Raw genomic sequence first — 17,920 nt, 5'->3', positions numbered from 1 at the left:
TCTGGATTGCGAATTAATGCAGGGATCATTTTCACTGGTGCGCGACAACCAATAACATGGGGAGCGATTGTGTATTACTGTGGATGGATTAACTTATTTGCTTCTTTAAACCGTCACGTCGGGTTGTGGCAACCAAGCCACCTTACCCAGCACAACTCTGGCAGAGAGAGCTACCCGAAGTGTGTTCCAAGTTGTTGGGTTCATGGCCACGATCTCGACTTGATGGCTCTCTTCTCACTAAAATAAGCAGCATCCGCCAAAAAAAACTTCAACTCGTCGACAGTAAGTCAACCAAACTTGTTGTTGCCCCTTCATTGTTGTTGTTGTTATAGAATATGAAGAATGTGTGATGCTGTCATCAGCCTTGACTATGCACATCACCCGCATACCCTGATCAGTCTTTACAGACCACATCCTTGGTCGGTCCCTTTTTGGGCACCAATGAGAAAGCAAGGGAAGCGACACAATTCGGCAACACGTCAAAACCGGTGAGTAAAACAGCATCATCACAGCAAGAGGCGGATCGACACTTTGATGCCGTGCTATTATTTACCTAGCATGGCAACCACGGATATACCGAAATGTCAATACGGATACGTTCCCCTTGTTGGCTGCCCACGGAGTGTTTGTTTGCTTCTTGCTGTCATGATTGCGTCGGTCCAGCGGGACCGGTGGCTGTACTGTACGGTAAGTTCGCCTGCCTCCCTTGCAGGCGATATTTTTATGACAGACTCTATCCACAGTACCGTATCACCAGGTGTGGATTCAGTTCCGCTCAAGGTACCGATAATGCCCCCTCAAAACCTCGCTCAACTCGGTGCTATGACAGAAAGCCAAAGCTAACGCCCCCCACTGATCCAAGGCGTGAGAGATTATAAAGTGGGTATTTTGTTTCGTTTCTGGACGGCATCCCTCCCCATCAACGTCTGGAGATCCTGAGACGAGCCGAGCGCCATTACCACGTACCTGGGTCTCGAAGCCTTTTTCTGGTCCTCTTGGCCCCATATACTCGTGGACCGGGGAGACAAATACACTCCTCATTTACCGAGAGGCGAGAAAAGCAAACACACTGCCCACGGAGCCTTGCCCCCATGTGTACAACCCCACCAACCGGCTGCCAAGATCCGGACTTGCCATAAGAAGTCGGCACTTCTGTTCCTCTGTCTTGTCTTCTGGCTTCCTGTCCCTTCCTCTCCATCAAACGCTACCCTTTCTAGAGACTTTTCCAAGGCCATTCATCATATTTACACGCCCAGCAGATATGCCAAGTGCGACACAAAACAACATGGAAGACGGGAAAATCTGGCAGCCGTTACATCCAGAGGTCCGGCCACTTTTGGATTCTCAATACGTCAAGCTTCACGATGAGGTTCTCCAATACATCATGCCGGATGAGCAGAGAGAATGGGACGGAACCCGTCGACTAGGAACTTACGGATTACCCAGGAATTCAGCCAAGCCCATCCCGGTAGGCAGTGATCGGATCGTGACGATCCCCGACACGAACCTCAGGATCAGAATCTTCACACCCAGCACCGACAGAGATGTGGACAGGCACCCCGACGGTTGGCCGGTTTTTCTTTGGTTCCATGGAGGCGGACATGCGCTTGGGGATCTTGACAGCGACGAAGAGGTCTTGACGCGAATCTGCGAGTGTAAGCTCCCAGAAACTTAACTCTCTTTCTCCAGCCCTCAATCCTTGACTGTCTGCACTTGAAAACGCTACCTTTCCTCGAAATCAAACTACCTGTAGGGTCTTTGCTTCGCATAGTGTCGTCTTGGGTTCACGGTCGACGTTGTCCGATTTCCTGGTGTTGTCGTTATTGCCAAATTTGGCAATGCGTAGCCAGGTCCTTGATACATCCATGTTATCAACCTTGGTTGCATTGATACCCCATCTAAATCCACAGACCATGACTAACCTTCTCGCTTCTATCTCAACCACCAGATGCTCAATGTGTCGTCTGTAATGTGGACTATCGCCTGGCTCCAGAACATCCTTACCCGGCGGCTATCGACGACTGTGTCGCGGCTTTGCGGTGGCTTGTGCGGCCCGACGGTGGCGTCAAAGAAGTCGGTTTGGACAAAACGAAAGTGGCCATAGGCGGCGCTTCGGCCGGAGGCCATCTAACAATTGCAACACTACTCCGGTGTGCTCAGGAAAATAACCCCCCGGATCTCAACATTATCAAACAGGTGCTGGTCGTCCCCGTGATTGACAACACGGCTACCCCTGAAAACGGCCCATTCTGGTCCTTAAAGGCACATACCGCGCCTTGGCTCACGCCTTCCCGTATGCTGTGGTACAGAAATATGTGGCTTCACAGCCAGGAGCAGTGCGAGGAGTGGCAGGCCAGCGTGAACAGGGCGCCGGTTGACTTGCTCGCGCGTCTGCCGCCTGCTTTTATGGCTGTTGCTGGTGAGGACCTGCTCTGCCCCGAAGCTCTCGACTTTGCCGAAAAGATAAGGGCTGTCGGGGTCGATGTTGAAGTGAAGGAATTTGACGGTTGCACACATGCCTTGCTTGGCTATAGTGGTAAGCTCTCCTTTGCTATGATGTTGATTTACTTTTGTGTCCATCGCGAGAACTTCTGTGTCGTTGTTTTGTTTACTAATTCTCTTGCCATTAGGGTATGTCTTATTCTGGATGAGCAACGCTATATCCGTATTTCTCCCAAACAAAATGATTTGTCAGGTCATTATGCTAACATTAACCGTCGCTGCAGCCGCATGGATAAAGGCATGGAGCTATTAAACGACATCGTCGAACAGGTCAAGTCTGCTTTCCTGCCTTGAGTGCTACAAACCTAGGAGGCAAGCTACGGACTCATCCCGATACTCAGCGAGCCAATGAACAACATTTTTGCCCAAGGTTTGCTTTCATAAATAGTCTTGTTTTCTTTATATTTCTTTACTCTTTTTTTTTTCCCTTTTGCTGGTCTTTCCGGTATGCGAGTATGAAATTAGATAAGAACTTAGTGTACCCGCTCTCTATGAAAGCTGTTGGCACGCGCTGACAATTGGGGTGGGCTGTTATAATGTCTTCAGATATTGGTATTTCATTGCATTCTGTTGCTTCTTATGTTTGATATATTTTTATACTTCCCGCCGACTCGACTCGTTTACCCTATTTTCATCTTCCATGTCATTGTCAGAACCCTCCGCAGTTTGTCAGTAATCCCGACACGACGCATGACTTGGGACGATGTGTAAGGTTTTTGCACCTTAAGCCCGCCCGCCCTAATGACTGTGTACCTGCATTCAGGCCCGTGTAACGGCCAGTACGCAAAAGTATATGTTCACAAGTGCCAAGCTTGTACCGCTGTCATTATACCCGCGCAAGATGCAAAGCAAGATGTGCATGCGCATTGCACGTCACTGACGCACACGTAACGTTTCCTTGTGTTTGCATTCTCCCCGTTCCCCCGGTGCAGGCATTCGCCTCCCCTGCCCCGCATTGAAACCTTTGCCGATCGTCGGGGAATAGAATTAGGTTCTGGTTATCATAATTGAGTTGACTCGCTTCCCTGCTTTGTTTACCCTCAAACTTTTCTCAGTTTTGTTCGGTTTGCCGAACTTGGCGTTCTGAAGGCTTGTAGCCTCCAAAGGCAACACTTATCATAGTATTGCTTCAGAGGTGGACTTGTGCTACCCCCGAACTGGTCAAGGTCGGTTCTCTTTACGCGTTTTCGAAGAGAAGGCAAGTACAAACTAGTTCACAGCAAAAATGCTCTGGCTCACCTGGGGTCTCATCTCCCTTGCCGTCCCGGCCGCATCTCAGACGACGGGGAACAATCAGCAATGGGATCGATGGTGTGGGAAAGCATATCAGCCCCAGTGAGTACTTGCCCAACAAACCCACGAAGGCGATCATGGTTTTCGGACGGCGTTACCACGTCATTCGTCGCCGCTTTTTTTCTTCTTTTTTTACTCTTGGCTGCTCTTTATACTGACCTCAGATCAGATTCCCTAGCTTCGACCCGGGCGGTCAAATCCAAAACCCGCCCGAGATCTCGGGACCGCCGCAGCTCAACGTTCAGTTCAAGCCGCGTTTCAGCATCTACCTGTCCAACGAGCAAAAGGGCGAGTTTGTCATCAATGCGGAGCTGTCCAAGTACTTCGGCGCCCCGCTGGCCGAGTCTAGGCAGAAGTCCGGTCTGGCGTACAACATCACGCTCGACTCGACCGGCAAGCAGCTGGCGTCGGGGACTGTAGCCATCAACTCGACCCGCAACGTGGTCTCCTTTGACTTTGCGGGCGCCGTGGAGCCCTCCCGCACCGCACAGGCCGTTGTGTTCAGGGGCTGGGTGAGCGCCGACGGCGGCAGCAACGGCGACGGCGACGGTGCCGAGCTGCGCGTCTATACGGCCAGGGCAGACCTCTTCTTCCTGCCGGACAAGACGCGGGGCAGCGCGACGCGCATCGACAACCTCAACGGCGGAATGCAGTTCCGCAACACGGCCTCGAACCATACGTGGCGCCCGCTCCTGCCTTATGGGTTCTACGCCTCGTACGATGGTTTCCTGGGCCAGAACGACACGAGCCTGATCCAGAGGTACGCCGGCTTCGGGCTCAACGCCATGACGCCCCTGACGACGTACCCGATCTCGCGTGATGCGTTCGCGTACATGGGGAGGATTAATCTGCCCTTCATGTACGATCTGCGAGACGACTATCAGAACAACACCTGGGTCGAGGAAAAGGTGCGGCCGGTTGTCGATGATGAGGCCCTGTATTCGTACTGGGGTGGGGACGAGTAAGTTTCTTTTCATCGTATTTTTGTGGTGTTTTTTTTAGACTGTAGTTTCTGACATTTCTGCTGCAGACCCGACGGCCACCAGCATCCATTCAACTGGACAGTCAACTCTGTCAGCCTCATCCGCCAGCTGGACCCCTACCACCCGGTTTCCGTCACGCTGAACTGCCAAAACTACTACTTTGCCGAGTATTCGGTCGCGGCCGACTTTCTGATGGAGGATGTGTACCCCATCATCGCCAACGCGACCTTTTCCAAGTGGGGCACGGCGTGCAACGCAACCTACGGCGATTGCGGGTGCGACAACTGCGAAGGCAACGTGCGGGACGTGTCGCAGCGGCTGGACGACATGAACCGGTACGAGCGCATGCTCGGGCGCTGGCCCAAGACAAAGTTCCACAACCCGCAGAGCTTCCACGGCGAGGGGTACTGGCCCAGGGACCCGACGCCCGACGAGTCGTACGTCATGAACATGCTGGCCTTCAACCACGGCGCCACCGGCATGGTCTCGTGGGTGTACCCGCCCACCGACCTGCTGGCCACCTCGCACGGCACGCTGTCAAAGGTCGTCACCACCTCGCCCGTCGTCGAGTTCTTGGTCAGCGAGGGCGATGGGCCCTACAAGGTCGAGGTGCAGGGGTTGAAGGACGACCAGATTGACGTGGCGTTTTGGCGCAAGGGGGACAAGGAGGTCCTGGTCAATATCGTCAATCCCAACGAGTCGCAGAACCGGGATGGGGTCTCGTTCCCGATGCCTGGGGGTGCGGGGGCCCGGATCGAAAAGGTCCTCTGGGGTGACACTGGGATTTGGGAGCTTGATGAGGGCGGCAAGAACATACGCTCCAAGACTGGGTTTGGGAAAATGTCGGCTAGTATGTTGCTGATAACGCTGGCATGATGGTATCGCTGAGAGACACTGTACGGATAAAAAAAACACACGGCATCATAAGATCATTATCTCATATCAACTGAGATTAATGCCTGTGAATCAAACAAAGCACTGCATCAAGAATAGATCATTGGTTGCCGCCTGGTTTCGTATAGTATTCAAAGGGTATCAGTAAGACTCGGCTCGACTCTAGCTGGTTTGTTGGCTACTCCATCCACACATGGGCCGTTTCCATCGGTTCGTCAATCCATCCTTTACGTCATGGCTGATCAAGTCTCGCTCTCTTGGGATCATGACCAGAAGCCCCATGATCAGTCGCGTCCTCGGATCCTCGCTCACGCTTCAGTTGAGAGTTCGATACCTTGTCCAGCTCGGTCGTTTGTGGTTGATTCTGCTGTTGCTGCTGATTTATCGAGACGTCAGTCGCTACATCCCCGTCTGTCTGTTCCAGCTCGGCGGTTTTGTTGCCCTTCTCACCCTTCCTTTCCTTGTTCGCCGACTTCTTCTTCCGTTTCGCCTCGAGCATATCCCGCTTCTGCTGCTTGCGAGCATTCTTGTCCAAGCTGCCAATGACTTGATTCTCTTTGCCGCAGGGCCATTTAGCCAGGGCGGCGGCCTCATCTTCGGCGGTCCACTCGCGCGGCAGCACAGCAAATGTCAGGTACGACGTGTGGGTCCTGACATCAGCCTCGGTTCGTGTCACCAACCGCCCTTGCATGAACGGCGGTATTGTGGAGGATCCATCGGCGACGTTTTCGTCCGCGGGGTCTTCGTACGTGTCCCTCATGTAGGCATCCGCGTCTTCGATGTCGGGATCGTGTATCGCCTTTTGATGCTCCCGGACCCGCGCCTCGATCTTCCTCAGCCTGGCGACCGACTCGTCAACGTCCGCTGGGGTCTGCGCCATGCCGCGTTCGGTTGCGACAGTGAGCCCGATCTTTTCGCGATTGACATTGATGCGCTTGTTGGCGACCTCGACGGTCTCAATGTCCATCCAGCCCAGTTGGCGCATTGTTGAGATTGTACGCGTTACTTGCTCAATGCATGGAGAGAATGTGCATAGATATACACTCTTCTTGGGATTCAAGGGCGACACGTAGCTCTCGTCCAGCACTTGTGTTTTCGCGGGAGGCTGGCCATCAGCGGCGGGTTCATCTTCCAGAACCTTATACCTTCTCCGCACCAGGTTTGGCAGTGCTTGCCAGGGCGCAGGAACATCGAGGAACACTGCTTCCGCATTTGGGCTCTGGCCATCCACTAGGAAACCGTCGTTGTAAACATCACGATGTGTGATGCGGACGATGTCATCCAGCTTATGTGATGAGATCTCTTTGCACATTGACTGATAGCGCGGCTCGTTGAACTCGAAGCTGAAGACCTGCCCTTTCCCCGAGTCTATAGAGTTCAGCCTTGGACCCTCGACAGTAGCACCAGGCACACCATTGTAGACAGCCCTTGCCGAGGCATGTGTGAAACTTCCACTTCCCGCGCCCGCCTCAATGATCTTGCTTCCGGGCCTCGCCCGTATCCTTTGCAAGATATAGCTGTAGTCTGGAGTATACACGACCTGCGTCCTGTGCGGCAGACTCATGGTCCACAGCTCCGGGCTCGGCGCCAAGATGTGGACGAATCCGCTCGCCGCGGCAACGGCCTGCTTGGCCCCGGCCTTCTGCTCGCCCTCCGCCGGGGTGCTCTGCTCGTCGGCCTCACTGGCCTTTGGCTCTGCTTCGTCTTGGCCATCACGCTTGCGCTTCTTCTGCTGAGGTTTACGACCCCTGGAGCCCGTGTCGACTTTTGAAGCACGGACTTGAGAACCCCAAGGCACGCCGATGAAGGTCGAGTGCGGGAAGGAACCGAATCGCGTATTCAGCACGGCGCCCTCGGCGTATCCGTCATGTTCGCCATCGATTTCTTCTAGATAAAGGGGTTGTAGTCGGTCGCGTGAGAGGTGGATGATGGCGAGGGAATTGGCCTTGGGCTGGCCCATGTGGAGAAAGGGCGAGGCGCTCTGAGGCATTGTAGAGGGTGTCGACCACAACCTGTGATCTCAATTGAAACAATGTGACAATTACAAAGCTCGAGATAAAATAAATTTGGATTTTTGTTTTCCAAAATAAGAAAAAAAAAGTCTCCTCAATAACTAAAAGTAGTCGCATACGAAACAAAGCATGTTTACTTGGACCGATGCTGCATATACCAAGAAAATAAAAAAAGAAAAATTATTTGACCAGAGGGTCGGAGCTGATTCCAAAGCTCTCCACAAAAGCGCGGGGTATGGTATCCCTGCCGATGAGCAAATACGCGTGAGTCGATTGACGTGCTGGGCTAGGCAGGCGCAAGAATTCAATGCGATTTTTATGCTACACGTTGCAACTGAAAGCTCCATTCCACGGCCAATGCCGCGCCTGCTGCCCCTCCTTTAAGCTGCCCCTCTCCCTGACGCATCTTCCTGCACGCGCAGGCCCGCTTCCTGGATGCACTCCTTTTTCAGGACCGCGAGACCCTTTCTTTTCTTTTCATCCACGCGGCGATTCTTCACCTCTAGATCCTCTTTATCGTACGCAGTTCCGGCAGCAGCACCACCACCACCATCGCCCACGATGGCGTCGCCCACCATCAAAGTCCACAACTCCCTGACGCCCGGCGGGCCGGTGCCCTTCGAGCCCAAGGAGAAGGGGAACGTGTCATGGTACGCCTGCGGACCGACCGTCTATGACCAGAGCCATCTGGGTCACGCCAGGAACTACGTCTCGACCGACATCATCCGCCGCATCTTCATGCACTACTTTGACTACAAGGTCAAGTTTGTCATGAACATCACCGACATCGACGACAAGATCATCATCAGGGCTCGGAGGCAGAGGTTGCTGGAGCTCGAGAAGAAGAAGACTTACACGGCGGAAGAGTTGCATGCGCTGGCCGCAAAGGCGTTTCTGGCGTATGCGCAGAGCAACCTGCCATTGCTCGTAGAGGCCGAGGGCCTGGACGAGAAGAACTACGAGGAGCGGCGCGACAAGGCGTATGGCGGCGTCCTGGCCGGTGGTGCGCTCACGGCCGACGGGAAGCCAGGCGACGCTGAGGCCAAGATCAAGATGCACTTGAGCAACATGGACGCCGCGGCCAAGGGTCTTCGAGACGGCAAGGTTTTTGGATCCGCGGACGAGGTGCTCCTCCCGTACCTCGACTCCCTGTACAAGGAGACGATCGACACGGGCGACCAGAGCATGTTCACGGACTTGACGCGGCGCATGGAGGCCGACTTCTTTGACGATATGGACAACCTCAACAACCTGCGCCCCGACGAGATCACCAGGGTGACCGAGTACGTGCCCCAGATCGCCGACTTTGTCGACAGGATAGTCAAGAAGGGTTTTGCGTACGAGTCGCAGGGTTCGGTATATTTCGACATTGCTGCCTTCGAAAAGGGTGGAAACACCTATGCACGCCTCAAGCCCGAGAGTCGCGGCGACAAGGCACTGCAGGAGGAGGGAGAGGGTTCGCTCTCCAAGGGTGCTGGCGGAAAGCGGAGCCCCGGCGACTTTGCGCTGTGGAAGCAGTCGAAGCCTGGTGAGCCCTACTGGCCGAGCCCATGGGGAAACGGGAGGCCCGGTTGGCATATTGAGTGCTCGGTCATGGCGTCGGACAGGTTGGGAGCGCAGATGGATGTTCACTCTGGTGGCATAGATCTTGCCTTCCCTCACCACGACAACGAGCTGGCGCAGAGTGAGGCATACTACTGCGAACATGGCAAAGGGGAACATACGTGGGTCAAGTACTTTTTGCACATGGGTCACCTGTCGATCTCGGGGTCAAAAATGTCCAAGTCGCTCAAGAATTTCCAGACCATCAAAGACGCACTAGCCACCACATACTCGGCAAGGAACCTGCGCATAGTATTCATGATGGGCAGGTGGAACGAGGGCGTGGAAATCTCACCCGAGTTGAGGGTCCAGGCGGACAGCTGGGAGAATACGGTTAACGTAAGTCAAGCCGGTTATCCTACTACTTTGTATCATTTCACGAGAATTTTATGCTAACTCCTTGTCCAGCAATTTTTTACAAACACCAAGTCCTGGCTAGCAGAAGCAGGCGTTGCATCAACCAACGATGGGCTCGAGTCTCTGTCTATTTCAGATAATGCATCACCGCAAGGCCTCCTTGCGGATCTTGATCAAGCCAAGAAAGACACGCAAGCCTTCTTGACAAACTCGTTCGACACCAACGGCGCATTGCGAACAATCGCGGAGCTGATCAACAAGGTTAATGTTCACAAGCGGGAACACAAGAATGATGCAGATCTCGTAGCCATAGAGAGGATAGCACGATGGGTTACCCGGATGGTTGGCATTTTCGGTCTCGACGCCAACGCCAAGCCACCTTACAATGGGCTCGGCTGGGTATCAGATCCAAGTGCAGGCCTGGACCTGGAAGCAGTCAAGGCAACTTACGCCTCGGTCCGGGATGAGATCAAGACCTCCGGGTTCGCCGAGTCGGTGGTTGCAGTCCTCGACACGCAAAACCCGGCATCCGATGTCCAAAAGCTGCAAGACGCAGGAGTCACGGACCCGGAGAGGCTGGCATACCCATTCGTGGATGCGGTGGCCAAGCTCCGTGATGAGCTACGCAGGACGGTCTCGTCCGCCGCCAGCCCAGAGCAGAAGAAGGCCATCCTCAGCCTAAGCGACCGCATCCGCGACCACGACCTGACTAACCTAGGCGTCTACCTCGACGACCGGCCGGATGGGCAGCCGTCGCTGATCAAATTCGTCCCCGCGGCGCAGCTGATCGCGGCGCGCGAGGAGAAGGCGGCTCAGCAGGCGGCCAAGGAGCGGGCGAAAGAGGAGGCCAGGCTGGAGAAGGAGCGCAAGGAACAGGAGAGGTGGGCCAAGGCGGCGGTCAAGCCGCAGGATATGTACCGTTCCGAGACGGACAAGTACAGCGAGTTTGACGACGAAGGCATCCCGACCAAGATGAAGGATGGCAGCGAGGTGACCAAGTCGGCCGCCAAGAAGCTGAAGAAGGACTGGGAGAAGCAGAAGAAGCTGCATGAGGAGTACCTCAAAAAGTTTGGAGGTAGTTGAACTGGGCAAATAAAGTAACAAAGTACCAATTGACAAGGGGATTCGCTCGCCGATTACCAATTTGGCGGGTGAATTTAGTGGTGGTACTCAGCATCCACTAAAGAGTGTGACATGTGTGATTTCTTTCAAGGCCACCGGGCTTTGGGCTAACCATATAGCATCCTACCAACCAACCCCGCTCATGTTATCGACCTGTCAATGGAATGGTATGTGATTTGTGGGTGGTGTGCCGAGTCTACGGACAAGGTGTCAGGAGCTAAATCGACGTGATGTTCATCCACTTACTTACAGCCAGTTGACAGCTTGACAGATTCCACACCGCGCCATGCACGTCACAAGTTTTTTTTTTGGTCACAGTTACGTTTGCAGAGGATAGAAATTACATGTCTCATAAGTCGCTGAAATTTCAATTCACTAAGTGCTATTCTGCACGACAGCCTACAATCCCCCAGCTATCCATTGCCATTTGCAATTTACTGCATGTGGCGATGCGGCCTCTGCTCCTGACTATGATTTGAAAGAGGCATCCTTTAGTCAGTTTCTCATTCCAAAGCAAACAGTCCGCCCCCAAAAAAGAAGAAAACCAGCAGAGGTCAAAAAGACAAGAGAGGAAGAACACTCACGGGTTGTACTCGTTGTAACCACCATACTGCTCTTCGTACATGCGCTCGGCCTGCTGCTTGGCGTGGTGCTTTGCCTTTTCGCGGTCGATAAAGTCGAGGCCCTTGGTCTCGACCAGCTTGTCGACCTCGAAGCCGGCGGCGGCGGCGAGCATCTCCTTGGCCAGGCCGTGGTTGACGGGCTGGCCCGACTCGCGCTGCTTCTTCTCCCACAGGTGCATGGCCTCGAAGCTGGCAGCCGAAGCGAGGAGCTCGTGCGACAGCTTGGACTCGTGAGGGGTGCCCTCGTAGACCTCGTCGCGGTGCTGCTTGGCCTCGTCTGTGGTTTTGGGGGGAAAGAGGTGTTAGGGTTAGTAAAATGGGAAAGTGGAAGAGAGGGTTTGAGACGTGTTGGGGGGTATGGCATGTTTGTAGGTTGGACATACCGAATCCGAACATTTTTGTGTGGTGTTGAGGGGACTTTTGTGAGTTGGTTTGGATTATGGGTTCGAGGTTTGGTATTTCTTTGAAGTCTTGCTTGAGAGGATAGTGATCTGATGTGACAAGATAAGTGTGTAACTCGAGATGGAAACGGGCTGGTTTATATTCAAATCACATTCAGACCTATATGACGAAGGAGGCCTCTACTACTACTACCACCACTACTGTAGTATCTTTCTAGCTTGCACTGTATCTTCATCCCTGGACCCTCCAAGTTCCGCGCGTCCCCCATCACAAACCCTCAGCACTCCCGGCCCCATCTGTTCAAACTCAAGCTTGTTTTTTTTTCTCTTCTTGATCCAGCTACCTACCTAGTCCGTCGATCGCCCTCTTTCATGCAGTAAAACCAAGCTGCGAGTTATGCCTGGATGCTTACGCAACTCGCGTGAAAGCGGGCCAGCTCCCCGCTTCTCTTTTACTAGCCCCAGGTTAAACTTAGTACCGGGTAGCTTTCTGCGTCTCAGGCCCTCCGTCCGAACAAAAAATGAAGGGTTCACCCCGCTTTTGCGGGCGTTATGACGACCTTTGTTGAAGGATGCTTCATGCTACGTACCGGTAATACTGTACCTGTACTACTCTGTACTTGGTAGAGACCACATGCAATTCCCACACATAAAAAAGCAAAAAGCTTATTTTCATGCTAAGCGCTGTTTACGGATAGTTAGCCCCTCACTCCCACCGCCTGCGTTCGGAATAGTCCGCGGTTTTGGCAAGGGGGTGTGATTCGGTGGGCTAACCGTAAAAGGGGGGAGCTCCAATAGCCCACGCATTACATACCGCGTAGATATCCGTAGATCTGGAACCAGTATGGCCCGCTGAACAAAAAGTCGTCGTCATCACATCTGTGGCGTGGTTTACCAGTTTGAGCAGCGTCATACCTAAATGAGGGCAAAGTGTTAAGCCGTATTGTAGGCCTCTAATCTACTGTATCTATTCGTATCCTAATGATGTCGCCGTCAAGCCGTCTTGTCAAGGTTGGGTTTTACATCGGCGGCGCTTCTTTGCGTTTGACAAAGCCTCGCGGACCGTTGTGGTAAAGCTTATCCATGTAAAAAGAAAATGGGCCAACAAGAGAGAGATTGACACCAATGCATTGTAATATACTACGAAGTACATGCTATTGACACAAAAGGGACAAGATATGTTTCGGATAGAAAAAAAACAAATACGAAGTAGCGAAAAAGTTAAGGCCCACAAAGGTGTCCATCTTATCCATGTTCCAGACCATCTCATCAGTGATCGATCGCCCAGAGCTGCCAGATCCGGCCTTGGCAAAGCTTGTCCTGGACGCCACGGGGTTGCTTGCGAAGTACTGTACAGAATGCAGAGTGACAACCCTGATGGCCAATTGAAACGTTTCAATCATTTGGAATTACCCACTCCATAGAACAGTGCATGCATGCATAACTAATTTTTTTTTTGTTATTGAGGCTTTTTTCATTTTCTTTTTATTACCCCTTTTTACTGTATAGTATACTCTGTAGCACCCGTTAGAGCCCCTCTCCATTACCGGCTGTGTTGATCGGCATCAGCCACCCTCCCCACCAACAAAAACAAACCGCACGAGCGCCGCAGAGGAGAAATCTCGGCGTTTGTTTGGGGCTGCCGGTCCTTGCCCCGAGTCAGTACTTGCTTTATCCATGACTACCACCACTACCACCAGCCCCTCCCGCCGCCGTCGCCCTCCTCGGACTCTCTGATAGCATCAATGGTGAGATGAGGGCCTTGTCGTCTAATTCTTTACCCCTGATTTCGAGTCTTGGAGGCGGGATCAGCTCCTGTGCGCGTTTGCCTGCTGAGGAGGTCGCCTTGTTTTGCGGGCAATACTCGGAACACTGCTGTTCACACGGTGGCGCTTCCGGATGGGAGGCTGTCTTTTGGGTCTTGTCCCTATAGGTGCATTGCTGCTGCTGCAGCGCCTGCCTGGCGGCGAGCTTTTGTTGTGACATCGGCTCTGCCGAAGATTGATGCTGATTGTGACGCTGATCGTGCGGTTGATAGTGGCCTAGATGCAGTGGATTGAAAACAAGACTTTGGCCTGGCCCGAAGGAGGGGCTGGACGGTACTGGGATTGCAGTGCTCATGGCTGCGGTGTGAAGCGGGTTCGTAGAGGTGTGTGTGTGTAAGGTGATATTGTGCGGCGCCGTCGTGAATATTATGAATGGCTTGCTTTTGGTGAGTCCTGCACCACTGCTCACGATCCTAGTAAACCACACACCTCCGTCTGCTTTGTGCAAGGTGGCCTTGTGTGGTTTATCTATATGTTTGTCTCCTCTCAGGAATTATTTAACTCTTGGCTGCGATGAAACCTCCGAAAAAGACTTCGAGAACGAGTTGCCATTCCTTGCAACGGTCTTATCTCATGAAAACAAAAAAAAATCGCCCCAGAATTGTCACCTTTGTTACCTTGGCATTCTCTCTAACAGCGCCTGACCCATGCAACGGGCGCACGATGGATTCATTCCGAGACGCAGTAGCCCGGCGGTGGACTTAGCAAACAGTCTTTTTAGCGCGGGAACCCGTTTTTTTGTCAAACCCAATCACTTTTGGCGGGTTGGGACCTGTTCTGCTTTTTGATCTTGTTGCTGGTATAGCCCGGCAGTAGCTCACGCTGTCGCCGCTGACCCCGGTGTTAAACTGATCTGCATCAGGTGAGAACGATTCCTGCTTTTTTTTTCTTCTTTTTTTTCTTTTTCCAACGAAGCCTTCCCCCGACACCGATAATGCGGACCAAGGCGGACAATAGGTGGACTTTACTTGGAACCTGTTGCCGAGCTACACCGAGTAGCGCCGTTTACATTTAGCGTAGCTTGTCTGGGCACAGTCTCTTTTTCTGGCGGCAAACGAAAGAACGCAAAACGGATCTACCGGACCGTCCGAGACATCATTTTTTTGGAACGGAGCGAAATGTAGCTGGGCGCTTCCAGTCTGCTACTGGTGTTTCCGCGGGAGGATCATATCGTAGATCCACAAAAGCGCCACGCCGCTCAAAGGGCACCATGCAGCCACTGATCAAAAGCCGCCACCAGCTGACTGACGCCAATCGCCAAAGAAAGTCGCCGCCACTGCGGTTCACCGTTGAAATGTTCCCATAGTCAAATGGGAGGAAAATATGAATTTCATATAACAGAAAAAAAAAAAAAAAAAAAAAAAAAAAAAAAAAAAAAAAAAAAAAAAAAAAAAAAAAAAAAAAACAGACTACCATAGGTAAAACTGTGAATCATGGATGACGCTGCCCTTCTCACTATCATGCCCAGCCATCTGAATCTCTGCCCAATTTGTCTTGATTTCGACGTTGAGAGGCTGACGTACCGTCACTGGGGGCAAACCCTTAGACTCCTGGAGTTTTCCCTGCGATGCCGCCTCTTTTTGTACGCTATCAGTTGCGGCATCTGCTTTGTTTAATGTGAAATCAGGGGATGAACTCTTCCCTTCTTCTTCTTCCCCATGAGCTGACGCAAATACAGTCTTGTAGTAATATTCCAAAATCGTTGGGGAAGCCTCATAATCAAACTTGGAGGGAGAAAAGTCGGCTGCAGTTGGAATCGAAGTGCTGGACTTGATCTTGGGCTTGCCGGGTGGTGCCGGTCCATCGCTTTGTGGCGGAACTTCGCGCGACGAATCCTCCCCCATCTCTTGTATGATGTCTGGTTCCGTTGTTCGATTGGCACTTGCCACGTGATTATCTCGAACGCTCTTGATAGACAACGGCTTGATCTCTATGGGCTTGACCGATGCTTGCCCAGTCAAGAAGACCATGTAGGGCTTGGAAGGCATGCAAAATGGTGGAGGGACATCGGCCGTCTTTTCGCTTTGGGAAATCGGCTTTGACAAGATAGGTCTCCCTCGTGCCGGTTTGAGTACCGATGGCATTGATCTGACGCCACAAGCCTCTTCGGACACCCTCAGCGACGTCTCAACGGAGATATCGGTATCATCGCCGACGTCGAAAGCTTCAGGAAGCCGAAGTTGCTCTTGCCATTCCTCAAACGGAGATCGAGGCTCTCTCTGCGGCCGCTGGCCAATCTCATCCGTCACCATCCAGCTGTACCGAACATTCTTGCCGTACATGCTCGGCATCCACACCAGGTATCTCTCAGCGTCCTGGACATACGCTCCCGTGTCGGGTGGTGAGGTGTCGTCTCTCAGCGATGACGGCGAACGGCTTCTCAGGGATGAGGGGGTTCGGTCTCCGAGGGTAGACGATGAGTATTGCGCTCGGTGGTACTGAGGCCTGCCCACGTTTCTTCGTACGAGCCGACCGCTGTCTCGCGTGCGGCCTGGCCTGGGCCACTCCAAGTTTGGTGGTTGATCTTGGCTAGCCCTAGGAAATGCGGTGGAATCTGTGTACATGCCAAGGGGGTGTAAGACAGGGGCATGTGGTCGGTGAGGAGCCACTGAACGCCCCGGAGGTACGGACTGAGCCCTTGGTGGCGCCATATCCCTTGAGAGTTTTGTAACGTTGAGTGCTGTGTAGTCTAAGTTTAAAGATAATTCCAACCTGCTTGCTGTACGGTGTCTTTTTTTCCGGTGGGATTTCTGAAGCCCAATCGACCAGATTATTGCCAATGAGTTTGTAAACGCTGAAAGCCAACTAGCTGGAGACTTCTCACAGCAAACTCAGATCAACATAGATCTGCATCAAGGAAGAGCCCCCGAGATCTTCAAAGTGTAACAAGGAAAGACCTCTTGACCTGGCGAGAACAAAGGCCATCTTTCTCCGATGGCTCTGTCGCCGGATCCCACATCAGTCGTGGCGTGTCTTTGTGCTCAATGTGAAGGACGAAGAGGAATGCCGAGAGTTACCCCAGGGACAAAGGTGCAGCCTGAGTCCCCCCGCCCCTATATTCTGGACCAGACATGCCAGCGGCCTCAAGCTCTAGACTTCTTCATTGCTGTCACAGGAGCCATTTTTCGTGCCCGTTGGTCTCGGTTGGCTGAGTTTGGCCAAGGTTTCTCGGTAGAGTTCGCTGCTTGTAGGTCAATCACAACAAGGTGAGTTTTCGAACCCGCCGCATGCAGCATTGATTCCCGTCATTTGATGATAGTTTGCCGAGATACATCCAAGTTTGACGAGAAGCCCATTAGCTTGACGGATGCCACGAATGAAACACGGCTTCCTTTGACATGATTGAAAATCATTGGGGAGAGAGGGAGTTAGGGAGTTCGATAGTAAGCAAAAGATTTATAATTTAATTGCTTCAGATAACCCACATATCAAGAATCAATAGCCGAGTTTTAGAAAACAGCTCGTGAATAGCGTCGTAGCGCTCTGCTGCAGGACCAGAGTAGTGCAAAGAACAACAGGAAAGCAATAACCGTGCCTACCGCGATGCCCGCAATGCCGCCCGTACCAAGATTATCACTCTGGTCGACACCGCCGGAATATCCATCAGCAACAGTCTCGACAGTGATTGTTGGAGTTGGCGGTGCTTGTTGGTGAACCAAAATGTGCGCTGTCGAGTTTCCTGGCCAGTGACCAGCGTGACCTATCGCTGGCATGATGGGGGAGAACTAATACCTCGAAAGACGAGACCCAGAAAATCTTGAGCTGTGTTACTTCTTTGGAGGGTTAGAGCTCTTTACCCTTACAGAGCCTGAAGGACCAACTTAGGGCTTAAATACATCAGCCTCAGTTAGTGTCGAACCAGTGACCAAGAATTGTTTCTTGCCAACATAAGAACAAGCACAGAACGACCATGAAAAGTTGGAAAGGGCCGTATACGTACCGATGTGACACCCATCCCTTACCTCCTCAACTTCTTCCATCTCATAAAGAATCAACGATTGAGGTATCAGAATCCCGCCTGCCGAATCTAACCCGTCGTGTCGGGACCGGAGATCCTTCGTGCAAGCTCTTCTTTTGGCGTGAGCGTGCACATATGACCATGGTAACGAGAAGAATTACGATCCCAAGCACAGTCCCCGAGATGATCCACGCATCCCTCGAGTAGGGAGCCATCCCTGAAGGAACATCACCAGAGACCTGGTCGGAGCCTACGAAGGCTACCGTTACCGTGGAATCCACGACTGAAGACAGGCTTGTTGTACTCTTTGTTGTCCCAGTGCCGTACCAAACTGGGCTGGATACCCG

General features: G+C 52.6%; 8 protein-coding genes across 8 annotated transcripts; 4 read left to right on the top strand and 4 right to left on the bottom strand.

Annotated features, from left to right (window-relative positions):
- The first annotated feature begins 18 nt into the window (after positions 1-18).
- Positions 19-5,797, top strand: PgNI_01456 (uncharacterized protein). Its single transcript, XM_031121527.1, has 6 exons — positions 19-780; positions 863-1,655; positions 1,949-2,536; positions 2,727-3,837; positions 3,965-4,756; positions 4,826-5,797. The coding sequence occupies exons 4-6, from the start codon at positions 3,728-3,730 to the stop codon at positions 5,652-5,654; spliced, it is 1,731 nt and encodes a 576-aa protein (XP_030986403.1). The 5' UTR covers positions 19-780; positions 863-1,655; positions 1,949-2,536; positions 2,727-3,727; the 3' UTR covers positions 5,655-5,797.
- A 107-nt stretch (positions 5,798-5,904) lies between these two features.
- On the bottom strand, positions 5,905-7,662 carry PgNI_01453 (uncharacterized protein; the record flags this gene model as incomplete). The annotated part of the gene is made up of 1 exon (XM_031121524.1): positions 5,905-7,662. One exon carries the CDS (start codon positions 7,660-7,662, stop codon positions 5,905-5,907), a length of 1,758 nt encoding a protein of 585 aa, XP_030986406.1.
- On the top strand, positions 5,938-6,663 carry PgNI_01455 (uncharacterized protein; the record flags this gene model as incomplete). The annotated part of the gene is made up of 2 exons (XM_031121526.1): positions 5,938-6,337; positions 6,437-6,663. 2 exons carry the CDS (start codon positions 5,938-5,940, stop codon positions 6,661-6,663), a joined length of 627 nt encoding a protein of 208 aa, XP_030986404.1.
- Positions 6,931-7,443, top strand: PgNI_01454 (uncharacterized protein; the record flags this gene model as incomplete). Its single annotated transcript, XM_031121525.1, has 2 exons — positions 6,931-6,962; positions 7,047-7,443. The coding sequence occupies 2 exons, from the start codon at positions 6,931-6,933 to the stop codon at positions 7,441-7,443; spliced, it is 429 nt and encodes a 142-aa protein (XP_030986405.1).
- Positions 7,663-8,119: 457 nt separating the features above from the next.
- PgNI_01452 (uncharacterized protein) lies at positions 8,120-10,907 on the top strand (the record flags this gene model as incomplete). The annotated part of the gene is made up of 2 exons (XM_031121523.1): positions 8,120-9,625; positions 9,695-10,907. 2 exons carry the CDS (start codon positions 8,120-8,122, stop codon positions 10,724-10,726), a joined length of 2,538 nt encoding a protein of 845 aa, XP_030986407.1. The 3' UTR covers positions 10,727-10,907.
- Positions 10,908-11,199: 292 nt separating this feature from the next.
- PgNI_01451 (uncharacterized protein) lies at positions 11,200-11,784 on the bottom strand (the record flags this gene model as incomplete). The annotated part of the gene is made up of 3 exons (XM_031121522.1): positions 11,200-11,233; positions 11,350-11,665; positions 11,772-11,784. The coding sequence occupies 3 exons, from the start codon at positions 11,782-11,784 to the stop codon at positions 11,200-11,202; spliced, it is 363 nt and encodes a 120-aa protein (XP_030986408.1).
- Positions 11,785-13,460: 1,676 nt separating this feature from the next.
- On the bottom strand, positions 13,461-13,910 carry PgNI_01450 (uncharacterized protein; the record flags this gene model as incomplete). Its single annotated transcript, XM_031121521.1, has 1 exon — positions 13,461-13,910. One exon carries the CDS (start codon positions 13,908-13,910, stop codon positions 13,461-13,463), a length of 450 nt encoding a protein of 149 aa, XP_030986409.1.
- Positions 13,911-15,024: 1,114 nt separating this feature from the next.
- PgNI_01449 (uncharacterized protein) lies at positions 15,025-17,328 on the bottom strand (the record flags this gene model as incomplete). Its single annotated transcript, XM_031121520.1, has 2 exons — positions 15,025-16,327; positions 17,132-17,328. The coding sequence occupies 2 exons, from the start codon at positions 17,326-17,328 to the stop codon at positions 15,025-15,027; spliced, it is 1,500 nt and encodes a 499-aa protein (XP_030987681.1).
- Between the last annotated feature and the right edge of the window lie 592 nt (positions 17,329-17,920).

Source organism: Pyricularia grisea, assembly GCF_004355905.1.
Source record: "Pyricularia grisea strain NI907 chromosome Unknown Pyricularia_grisea_NI907_Scaffold_1, whole genome shotgun sequence".
In the NCBI taxonomy this organism is placed as follows: Eukaryota; Fungi; Ascomycota; class Sordariomycetes; order Magnaporthales; family Pyriculariaceae; genus Pyricularia; species Pyricularia grisea.
This window is presented reverse-complemented; position numbering and strand designations above follow the sequence as displayed.

Excerpts from the sequence above, each read along its gene's own strand:
- PgNI_01456 (XM_031121527.1), top strand. The coding sequence starts at position 3,728 with ATGCTCTGGCTCACCTGGGGTCTCATCTCCCTTGCCGTCCCGGCCGCA. Across the intron at positions 3,838-3,964 it reads GGGAAAGCATATCAGCCCCA|ATTCCCTAGCTTCGACCCGG; the intron begins GTGAGTACTTGC and ends ACCTCAGATCAG. Across the intron at positions 4,757-4,825 it reads TCGTACTGGGGTGGGGACGA|ACCCGACGGCCACCAGCATC; the intron begins GTAAGTTTCTTT and ends TTTCTGCTGCAG.